At 40.7% G+C, this 12,163-nt stretch overlaps 1 protein-coding gene across 5 annotated transcripts in view; it reads right to left on the bottom strand.

Annotated features, from left to right (window-relative positions):
• DNAJC6 (DnaJ heat shock protein family (Hsp40) member C6) overlaps positions 1-12,163 on the bottom strand; it is a 150,984-nt gene that overhangs the window by 18,150 nt on the left and 120,671 nt on the right. For all 5 annotated transcript variants that reach the window (XM_023258786.2, XM_011284948.4, XM_003990160.6 and 2 more), the window contains 7 exons: positions 11,591-11,785; positions 10,667-10,784; positions 8,849-8,928; positions 7,800-7,993; positions 7,614-7,694; positions 4,826-5,260; positions 2,293-2,427 (listed from right to left, as the gene is read on the bottom strand). In XM_023258786.2, the coding sequence (XP_023114554.1) occupies positions 2,293-2,427; positions 4,826-5,260; positions 7,614-7,694; positions 7,800-7,993; positions 8,849-8,928; positions 10,667-10,784; positions 11,591-11,785 (1,238 nt within the window). The remainder of the gene's footprint in view (positions 1-2,292; positions 2,428-4,825; positions 5,261-7,613; positions 7,695-7,799; positions 7,994-8,848; positions 8,929-10,666; positions 10,785-11,590; positions 11,786-12,163) is intronic.

Below are 12,163 nucleotides of genomic sequence, written 5' to 3'. Positions count from 1 at the left end.
TGAGAAGGTGCCAGGTGAGAAAGATCAAAGGAAGTGAAGAAGTTCATCACACCAATGCCTGGGGAAGAGGGGACAGCCGGTACAACAGCAAGAGGACAGTATGGCTGGAATGGAGAGGGCAAGAGGGAGGGGATATGGGTCACACCACTCAGGTCAAAAGCACATAGGGCCATAAAGGCCATTTAAGGACTCTAACTTCCATGCTGAGTGGCATAAAGACGCATTTTCAGAACAGCAATGACATGACTTACATTTTAAATAAGTGATCAAAAACAATAGGTTTAACCTCTATCCCTGCATCTTTCATCCAAAAGTAACCAGCTTCCAATCAGGAGATTCTCTTCAGTGGGAACTATTCAAGGGTGAGAGGTGAATTTCTTGTATGTTGTCTGGTGGACCCACTTCAAATAGTTTGAGATTTAAGACCAATTGGAAATCACCCACAAAAGTTATTCCTGGAATGAGTTCTCATGTTTAGTGAAGTTAGAGTTTGACCAAAGTTGTACAATTCATCTTCTGTTTGCGTTTGCATGGTTTCCAAGAAGTCAAGCTGATGACTAGACTGAATTCACCAGGCGAGCTCCTTCCACAAGATGCCTTCCACAAGACCTCACCCTCCAGGTTGAGGCCAGTACTGTTCCATAGCCTTCAACATCAGGTATAAGCTACAATTCTCTAGCTCAAAGTCATTTGCCCTCCACTTAAAGAGCTCCAGTTTTAATCAGTTACCTAAATGATACCCTTTTGCACTTACAAGTAGATACCAGAGAAATATAAAGTGGGATTCACATGGAATTCAAAATTTTCTAGTGGTCACATCAAAAAAGATTTTAAAAAAACACTGATGGAATTAATTTTAATACATTTTATTTAACCCAATATAGTCAAAATATTATCTTCTGTGATCAATATGAAAATATTAATGATATTTTACATTCTTTTTTTGTACTAAGTTTTGAAACCCGGTGTGTATTTTATACCTAGAGAGCATTTAAAATCAGACTAGCCACATTTCATGTGCTCAAGATATCCCAGAGCTTTTAAAATATTAATGTAACTACTTTATGGGGGAAGAGAAGGGGAAAAAAACAGTTACAAACAAGAGGGAGGGAGGCAAACCATAAGAGACTCTTAAATACAGAGAACAAACTGAGGGTTGATGGGGGGTCAGGAGAGAGGGGAAATGGGTTATGGACATTGAGGAGGGCACTTGTTGGGATAAGCACTGGGTGTTGTATGTAAGCGATGAATCACAGGAATCTACCCCCCAAACCAAGAGCACACTGTATATACACTGTATGTTAGCCAACTTGACAATAAATTATATTTTTAAAAAATAAAATAAAATAAAATAATAAACTTTTATCTATGGTAAAAAAAAATGATTAAATTCTAATTGTTCAAATCCAGTGTCTACAATACGTTCTGCAACCATTCGAAGGCTATTAAAACTAACCTGTTTATTGATATTACTTTGGACTTCAATGTCCATATGGATTTAACTTAAGCAGGATTTGTTGGTATTTTGCATGGGCACAGAGTGAGGCAGCAGAGTTGAGAAAAATATATATCACCCTGGGAATTAAGAGATAAAAGTTCTGGTATATTTTCTATTTTTAACTAGATACTTCATCCTAAGGAAGTCAATAGTTATCTGTCTCAGTATCTTTCTCTAAAATGAATAAAAATACTTGATCTACTTAGTTCAGAGGGTTGTGAGTTTTCTTTGTAAAGGTATCTAAAGATACCAATAATATTTCCCTCCCCAACATACCATCTTTTGACAGGCTGCTTTAAACAAATGTGTTTTCTCTCCTTTCTTTTGCAAAAATTATAGGCCTACACATTTCATTTTGAATTTAAATAGAATGATTGTATTCTGAAAAATAAAATAAAATGTTAACTTAATTGTTAATTTCCAAAAGAGAGGGGCACCTGGGTGCCTCAGCTGGGTAAGCGTCTGACTTGGGCTCAGGTTATGATCTTGTGGTTCGTGGGTTCAAGCCCCATGTTGGGCTCTGTGCTGACAGCTCAGAGCCTGGAGCCTGCTTTGGATTCTGTGTCTCCTTCTCTCTGCCCCTCCCCCCACTGTGTGTGTTCTCTCTCTCTCTCTCTCAAAAATAAAGAAACATTACAAAAATTTTTTAAAGAAAAAAAAAAGAGAGATGCATTATATAGGCTTCCCCAAACAAAATAAAACAAACACCTACTGGATGCTTTTATATCTGAGAACCTATTGTTATTTTGTGGAAAACTATGTTCCACAGAACACAATATAAAATATGTTCTTACCATGCACTGTAGGTGAAGGACTTCTTGTAGGCTGAAGAAAGGGGTCACTGGAAGCACTAGATGTGGTCAGAAAAGAACCCAGCAAATCCTGACCTGATGGTTTAGAAGGTGCTCCAAATGGGTCAAAGGTGGCACCTAGAAAAAAAAAAAAGGAAAAATGTGTTTCTTTGTCCTGTGAGTTCATTCATTCAATAAATATTCAAGAGCTGCCACTATTGCCAGGCCTTAGGCCAAATATTTGAAAAACTGGGATGAAGCTTGCATTCTGGGCTGTTCCACAGGCCCATCTTATCCTTAAAACTTCCTCCAGGGCCAACAATGGAACCTAAGGATTTTTGACCTCAGGAAGAATCCCATCTTTGTGGACGAAGGAGGACTGTAGATTTATCCATTGGAAGATCCGTCAACACTATAAATGAGGGCTTCTTGGGCCCTCCATAAGTGGCAAAACCATGTTTGGACCAAAGGAGATGCCCAATGAATAAACTGTGCTTATATTCAATAAATTAATGGACAAATACCAGGCAGGAGGGGTTTGGAATTAAGGTGAACATTAGAAAACCTCACTGAAAAAAAAAAAAAGAAAAGAAAACCTCACTGATCAGGCTTTGCTTAGTTTTATGTTTTTAGTGGTCTTTGGCTCTCTTGAAAGTGAAAGAGAGGAGAAATGAGTGTTGCTATGTAACTCAAATGCTGTTCCCAAAACACTGCCTCTCAATAACTTGCTAGAAACTAGATGCAGATTTAGAGAAGTGAGGACAAGTTTGTGAATATACTAAGAAGACTAGAACAAAGCCAGCAGCTGAGATCTCTGACAACAACACAATAAAACTAATATTGTATCATTTCTTAGGGTTTACATTGCCTTTCATAAAAAAATACTTCAGCTGATTCTCAGTCTCTCCCTATCACACAGTATTATCTTCATTCTATAGACAGTGAAACTGAGGTTCAGAAAGCCAAGTCAATCAATATATCCAGCTTCAATTTCATTATCTACAACCTGAGGCACAGATTTAACTAATGTCTCTCAAAGATCCCTTCTAGCTCTGACACCAGAACATAACTATCTTCATGGGACTGTGATGAATTAAATAAAGTCACACAAGGTACATGGTCTTGAAACATGACTGAGTACTACAATAGTCTGGATCTTGCAGATTTTTCTTCCCTGACACCTTTAATTCACTGTGGTGAGTAAGAACTGGATAAAAGGAAGCCAAATATAGAAGAAACAGCCTGGGATTCAGGGCACCAGGGTACCACCATGGCTCCATCAATAACTAATGTAGGAGTTTGAGCCTCAGCAACCACATTCCAGGATTTTAAGACTCACTCTTACAAAGAATGCCTCCAACTGAACTACTTACTACAAATCAAGACCACCCAGAGCCTTCTGAGAACTGAAGGATTAGCTTGGGAGAGGAAGTCCCCGCAGATTACCATATGAGTGAAGAGTTGAGACATTTCTCTTTACTCTTCCTAATAGGATGTCATCTTGGTTAATAGTGATATCAGGTAAGAAGGGGCAGCTAAAATGCTTAGCCATCTACTGTGTTTTGCAAATTTCAAAAAATTGCGGATGATTAGTCACAGGAAAGGTCAAGTCTGCAGCAATGAGCAGAGTGAAGCTGAACCACGTGGGCACCAACTGGCAAGGGCTCATCTGCTACAGTCAGCTGTGCGGCTGGCATGAGTCCCTTAAATATATCTTGAGGTAACCAAGTACTCCCTTGCATAACCAAAGTGGATTTAGAAAATTACAGTTCCAGGGAGACATTACAGAAAAACTAAGAGCGAGCTCTCAAGTCAAATGGCCCAGTTTTGGACCCTGGCCTCACCAATGATTAGCCTTATAAATATATGCTACTAATTTGACCCTAAGCCTCCATTTCCTCAACTATAAATATAGGGATGGGGTGCCTGGTAGCTCAGAGGTTAAGTGTCTGGCTCTTGACTTCAGCTCACATCATGATCTCACAGTTCATGAGTTCAGCTCCACGTTGGGCTCGCAACTGACAGCACAGAACCTGCTTGGGATTCTCTCTCTCTCTGCCCCTCCCCCAGCTTGTGCGCTCTGTTTCTCTCTCTCTCAAAATAAATAAATAAACTTTAAAAAATAGGGATAATAAAAGCACCTAACTGCCAGATTTTTATAATAACTGAATCCATGTTTAGTGTTAAATTCCATGTTTGGCAAATAGTAAGTAGCCCACAAATATTAGCTGTTATTATTAGTAATAATTCATCAATCTACATCTCCAAGAAGAAGTAACTAAAGCAGCTCAGAGATTGAAGCTTTGGAGGAAAACAAACAAACAAACAAAAACAAAGAAAGGGCAAAGAGCTCAAATATTCACTCTTACACTGTCCTACCAAAATGGACATTTCCCCATTAACTGAAAAGAGACCTCTAAGGGACTTTCAGGGAGACCAGAAAACTCTAGCTTATTAGGAAAGTTCAATTCTACCTGCTTGGCCCAAAGGTTCCAATTCAAAATTGAGAGGTTTAGTGTAACATGGAAAAAATTACCTTCTCCCACTCTTAGGGTTGGAGATGCAGAGGTGGAGGGGGCAGAGCGGCGTGGTGTCGACTGGGTAGACGCAGGTCCACTCGGATGAAACATGTCTTCCACCCCTGACTGTCCAGCCTGGGCAGCCCCCGCTGCACCTCCACCTCCAAACAGGTCACTCAGCAGTTCAGAATTAGTGGGAGGAGCCACTGGCGGAGAGAAGTTCTTACTCACTGCAGATCCTTCTAGACCCAGAAGGTCCACATCTTCAGGGGGTGGAGGGGCAGCTGGCTCCTGCTGCTTTTTGCTGGGCTTTTTAGCTCCGTGCTGTTTGTCACCACTAGCGTTGCCATGTGGACTGGAAAGGGTCAGGAGTTCATCATCCGACTGCTCACTTTCTGGATTCACTAGGGCAGCATGGTCCTCCTCACAGAATGATTTTTCCGATTTCTGATCTAAGGAAGGCCAATATGCCAATAAATAGTTAGTTACTGGCCCCAGCATTACTGATTTTTGTGAGTTAGAGTTGGTACATAACTCTGAAAGAGAGAAGCGGCAGCCCTGAGCAAACAATGCTCTCAGACCCTTACCAATAGAAAACTGCTGGATGTATTTCCCATCATCCAATCACCTTTTGTTGAGCAGCTAAGAGGCAGTATCGTGGAGCAGGGAAAAGCAGGAAGTCTGGAGCCAGACAGGCTGGGTTTGAATCCCAGCTCTAATTACTGGCTCTGTGACACTGAGAAAGTTACTTTACTTCTCTGTGCCTTGGTTTCCTCCTCAGCAAAATGGGGGTAACCAATAGTACCTAACTCCAATGGCTATGGTGAGAACTACATGAGATGATAAACAGAAAGTGTTCAGATCAGTATTAAGTAGTACCTAAGTGTTTATGATTATGATTATCATCTTCCGGGTACTCTTCTAGGTGCTTTGAAAAAAAGTCCCATAATTTCTTAATCCTTTGCTGATTCCTCTTTTTTTTCTTTTTCATGTGGCCTGCAGCCAAAAGCAAGGCCTTCCTCCCACAGTCAGGAGTAGAAGCCAACCACACACCTAACCAGTGAATAGCCACAGAGATTCCGCTCAGGAGGTCCCTATACCATCCTGGATGGCGATACATTCAGCATAAAGTGGGCAGCAGGGAAGAGGTCTCTTCTGGGGAAGGGATGGAGAGGCTGATGGGTGACTTTCCAGGCCCTCCTTGAGACAGATCCTTCAAGGAAACTTGGTTATTTAATGTTAGGTAGACCCACATTCTAAATCAAGGGCAGATCCACATCCCTAATTCCCGATTCTGAAATGCAAAAAGCTATGAAAAGGAAAAGGTTTCCCTAAGTCTGGAACAAATTTGGCTGGTGGAAAAATCTGACCAGAACTGATACGTACATATGTATACTCTTCATTTATCTCACCCAAAGTGATTATTTTTACATGTTTCACTGCAGAAACATTAATACGCTCCATTACAAGTTGTCTGAGATGCCCCTGGGGATGCTGAGTAATATACCATTTATATCCCATATCGCCTAAAATTAAAAAACTTTTGCATTCCTGAAATACTTCTGTGAAGTTCAGATAAGAAATTGTGCATTTCTGCTAAAACCTATTTCAGAGCCTACTAACAGGAATGACTTCTAAATTACTACAATGTCAGTGGAGAGGAAAAAGTGAAGTTTAATTAAAAGCCCTTATGTGAGGAAGGGAAGATGTAGGGGACTTGTTACTGGGGGAAACTGGGGAGTCAACCTGTTATCTAGATTTCACTGGGTTTTCCAATTTTTTTATGTTATTGGTCCCATTTCCCAGGAGGAAATTCCCTGAGCTCTTGAAAGTCTACCCCTACCCTGACTCCCACAGCTCCCACCTATCACCCTGGCTTCAGCCACCCCTCTGAGTTCCCATTTCCCAGGAGGAAATTCTGAAAGTAAGGCTTTTAATTCAAAGGAATTTTGTGAACTTTTTTTTTCACGAAACATGGAAAATTCCATAGGCAACAGGAATACTGTCTCATGTTCGCACAGTGAAGAAAGGTCAACCAAGAAAACTCTAACCAGAGCGTTGTCAAAGCTATTTTCCTACCCCTTTCTTACAGAAAGTCCTTACGATTCAATTCTACATTCAATCTTGCAGTTAACCTCAGCAAACTCTATAGCAAGGAGGCGAATGTGTATGGATAGAATGCCATTGCCAGTCTACTGATGGCAGCAATCTGAAGTGTTACGTTGGAGAGATTCTAAAAACATGTCCAGGTTTGGTGGGAAAGGATACTATGATTGAGACCAATTTTTGCCATGGCTGTTAAAGCATGTAGCAGAGACATATGGGCAAAGTATTTGCCTTTTCTGCACCAGGGGGAGCTTAGATCTGCCCTCCTAGTGGCGAGATCCCTCTGGGGGAAATGCCAGATTTTATATTTTCAGAATATGTGCTCAAGGGCAGGAGATAGAGTCTTTTGTTAATTTGTGTGTCGGCAGCATAAAGGGAAATCCTAGAAAATATCACATTGATTCATAAGTCCAGGAAAGATATAATCCAAAAGACAGCATAGAAATAAAAGGTAGAATTCAGCTTTAAATGGCCTTTTACATCAGTCTAAGAGTATCCATGAAGTTCAAAGTAGAGAGGTAATTTCAAACTGCCTCATTTGAAAAAAGAATGAGCAGGGACAGTGTGAAGTAAGGAAGAACAGGCATGACTTCTAAATGCTTCTTTTTTTGAAGCTGCTTTGAGAACAAACCATGTTTACAGAATCACCACATGACTTAAGTATCTAACCACATAACTTAGAGAAATGCTTAGAAGTACCTTGCCAACAGAGAGAGGAAAAGAAGCCACCTTGCCCAAAATGCCTGGGGTTGTCCGGAGGGATATCTATTGGAGCCTGTCCTGCAAGAGAAAAGGCCATGCAGCATCAATGAAATAGGAAATAAGTCAAAGTGATAATAACACAGAGGCTTTGTCCTGAAAACAAAACCACCAGGTGACTCATACCTCCTAAGACCAGAGTTTCTTGATGCTCCTGGTGAGAAGAGAAGAGGATGCTGGGATTGACATCTTTCGTGCAGTAATGTTCCCATGGTGGGGTTAAGTCTATCACTTTGTCGTGGGGCTGTAGTTCTATATCTAGAGTCACCTGAAATAGCTGAGGATATTTTTCTGGTACATCACATGCATCCAATTCAGGTCTAAATAGCAATTTAAAAGAAGATCAGTGAAAAACAATGGATCCAGCATGATGTTCAGCACAGACACCATTGTAGGTTGACTCAGGTTAACCCTAAGACTCATTTCTAGGGAAAAATCAATCACTAACCAGATAAGGTACTTTACTCTTCTGGCCTCACTAGAGGAAAGGGGAGAATAATAAGTACAACTAAAGAATTTGGATATTACTGCATATAAAAGCATGTTAGGAAGTAGGGCAATAGATCCAGCCAGTATGCCCAGGCAAGGCTAAATTAGTTGTTAACATAGTGAGATAGTCCCCAGCTGCCACCCTGAGCTTTTGAATGTCTACCCCTACCCTGACTCCCACAACTCCCACCTATCACCCTGGCTTCAGCCATCCCTCTGAGTTCCCTAAACCACATTATAATAAAGCAACTAAGGTTCATTCTCTGGTACAGAAGGGTACCCTGCTTTAGTGCTATAGCCTGGCATCCTGTCTCAAGGGTCATTGCTCATATCATACCACTGATTAAACTGCCATCACTGTTGAAAAACACAAAGGGATACACAGATGCAAAGGGCCACAGTATTGATACTTTGTTTCCCCTTTGTTCAGTCTTGTTCTCTCACATGGAATTTTAGATCTTTCTATTTGAAGTCTTTGATCCATTTGCACTCAAGACAAATTATACCCAACTGCAAGCTGTGAAATGCAGCCAGGCTCTCTGTGTTGTTAAGCTACACTCAACAGTCCTGCAGCACAGGATTCCAGGGGTTGCTGCAGCACAGAGCAAAGGAACCCTGGGTATTTGGCTTCCAGCATTTCCCAGCTGCTTATATTGAAAAGGGATTTCGGTCCAAGTAGCACTCACTTGGTGAACTTTAAAACTGTGGTTTCCAGTGGTATGAATCCAGTATGAAACTGAAGCTGGAATATCTGGGTGTTGGTCACCTACAAATACATGAGAGAAGCACGTGACAATCAACCAGGGAAAGGGGACTAACTGCATCAAGAAATTATACTTTGGGGAGCCATGCACCTTCAACTGTTTCTACATTGGAGCTTCTGTTTATTATGAACACTAAATGACCTTCCCATTTGGAAATGGCCCAGCGTCATTTCTAGCCTCTCATCTCCATGAACTCTGCTTTGGCAAGCCATTGCCTCTTCCACTAATGTCCCATGTTCTTGCATACTGCCATACTTTGGCTCATTCCATTCCTTCTGTCCAGGATGCCCCTGCTGCAACCTAATGCACTCATCCTTCAACGGCCACCTTGAAAGTTCATATCCTCTCTGTAGCCACCAATGACTAAAGCAGACCACTCCCATTATAGTATCTCATCCTACCTCTACTATGTGAGTGGATATTCGTACATGTGGTGAATTTCTCCTGCTAGGCTGAGCTCTCTGAGGGCAGGGACAGTCTTATTCTTGTCAATCCTATACCCCTAAGGCAATGGCTGGCACAGAGCATGCACTTGGCAAATATTTGATGAATTAAAATACAATTACTTATAACATTATTCATAATATCCCCAAAGAGGCAATGACCAAAATGCCCATCAACTGATGAAGAGATTAATAAAAAGTGATATAGCCACAATGGAATATTATTTGGCCATACAAAGGAATGAAGTACAGATACATGATACGACATGGATGAATTTCAGAAATATTATGCTAAGTGAAAGAAACCAGCCACAAAGAACCACTTATTGAATGAGATTCCATTTACATGAATGTCCAAAAGAGGCAAACCCTTAGAGACAGGGAGTAGATCAGTGGTTGCCCAGGGGATGGAAGAGGGGAGGGGCAATGGCCGATAATAGGTATAGGGTTTCTTTTGAGGATGATGATGTTCTGGAATGATATGGTGGTGCTGTATAACCTTTTGAAAATACTAAACATAACTGTATTGTACACATTGAAAGGGTGAATTTTATGTTATGTGAATGTTATTCTAATAAAACATTGAAAAACTATAATTACTTAATCCTACATCCTTAATAGAAATATCTCCTCTCACACTGATCCAAATGGGACACTATAAAAAAGGGCATGAGCTTCTAAAGCTCGAGGTTTGGTACAAGTTCCAGAGCTGTCAGTTTCTGGCAAAGTCATCATGCCAAGGCCTCTGGGCAAATCACATTCTCTCTGAGTCTCGTTCCCTATAAAATGAGGGAAACAGACATAAATAATCTTTAAAGGTTCTTTCTAATTCTAAAACCACAAGTCACTCAAGCCCAAAGTGATACAGAGAATATACTCTAAAATCCTCCTCATATTAAGGGATGCCCGGCTAGCTCAGTCAGTAGAGCATGGAACTCTGTTGTTTTTAACTTCTATTTATTTATTTTGAGAGAGACTGAGTGTGAGCAGGGGAGGGGCAAAGAGAGAGGGAGACAGAGAATCCCAAGCAGGATCGATGCTGTCAGCGCAGAGCCTATCGCAGAGCTCCATCTCATGAACCAAAATCTAGAGTCGGATGCTTAACTGACTGAGCCACCCAGGTGCTTCGAGCATGTAACTCTTGGTCTTGAGGTCATGAGCTCAAACTCAATGCTGGGCTTATGAGCTTATTTTTAAAATAAATAAAATAAAATAAAATAAAATAAAATAAAATAAAATAAAATACCCTATTGAAGGCTCAGAAGAGTTTATGCCATGATTCTTCCTGAAACCATACCTTAGCCTGTAGTCGGCTCCCAATGGTTGACCTCAAGTGATACATGGAAACAACCACATCTCCTTGCACAGTGATGCTCAAGGGAATAAAGATTTTTCCATCTTGGACACGGTATTCTCTACAAACAGAGACAAAAATATACATTGAAAGAGTCCAATCTTGTATGATCACATAGGTATAGTCCTCTGTGGCTCAAGCCAAAGGACCTATTGCCCAAGACTGGGCCCAAGAACCATTTCCTATCTTAAGCAGAGTCAGGAGCACAGCCATGGGTGCAAACTGCTTCTGCCATAGGATGGTGTTGGTCTAATGGTAGACCCCCTCCCCTGTCCCATCTGGACTTCAGATAAATTGACTGCCCATCCCTACTCTGCAGATCTCATAATCCTCAAATACACTTAGCCTTGATATACTTGTTGTTTCTTAACTTTAAATTAATAGTAAAAGCAGAGACAGAGGGAACAAAAATGTCCAACCAAGATCAGTATAGAAACTGCAAAGCCATGCTCTGTGAGGGTCTTAGATACCAATTCCCAAATTCAACCTATTCCAAACTAACTTCATTTTATGTCACCATCTACTCCCTTCTCTCCCTACCACCTCCTACTGGCACCTGCTTTTTATTTTGGATTCTGTAACTTCTTTCATTATATCACCCTCTGCCTAGCTGCTCACCTAGAAACTAAGCATGTAGGTCCTCTGTCCCCACCACTGTCTTAACCCTCATAATTCATGTTAGTCCCTTAGCTTCTATTTCCATTTGAGAGGGAGCCATAGCATCCCTTGGTTTACTTATGCTTTTCTAGGATTGAACCTACACAGAACTTTTCACAATGATGTATTCCTCACAGGAAGAATATAATTCAACCTAGATAAGAAATGAGCAATTCCTAAGAAGAAGTGAAGAAAAGTATCATGACCTACTTCATTCGTTCAAAATCTGCACAGGTCGTATATATTTTGGTTTCTCCAATCAGTACATCACAGTAAGGACGACATCCATTTCTCTGTTTGTTAAAAAAAGGGACTGGACTGACAGTGATGGACTTAATCGTGAGAGGCTTGAAGTGAGGGCGGTAGGGCTTGTCTGCTAGGAGGTCACACATATAGCCCAGGTATCTGAAACAGAAGATTGACATTCTGTGGGTCAGACCAAAGAAGCAATCAATCTTGGCTATGAAGTATATTCTTGTAAATTACTAACTAATAATAACAATTTACTGTGTTAAATTCTTAAACGTTAACTACCAAAAGAGAATGCAACCAACAATTTATGAAAGCTTTTATCTAGTGACATGACTGTATTTCCCCCCCCCCCCAAAGAACTGGTAAAGGGGTAATTTATTAAATGAAAAGGCTTATGGGAGCTTTATACTAACTTCACATTGGCATATCTGTTCCTATTTGATCTGCCAGGTTAGGTTTATCAGCTAAAAGCCGGTTTTGGAAAAATTTTAGAATTTATCATCAGAAGCACTTTTAACTCAAAAAAAGTAA

This window comes from Felis catus, chromosome C1 (genome assembly GCF_018350175.1).
Source record: "Felis catus isolate Fca126 chromosome C1, F.catus_Fca126_mat1.0, whole genome shotgun sequence".
Classification (NCBI taxonomy): domain Eukaryota; kingdom Metazoa; phylum Chordata; class Mammalia; order Carnivora; family Felidae; genus Felis; species Felis catus.
The sequence above is the reverse complement of the archived record's forward strand: the minus strand, read 5'-3'. Positions and strand labels throughout refer to the sequence as shown.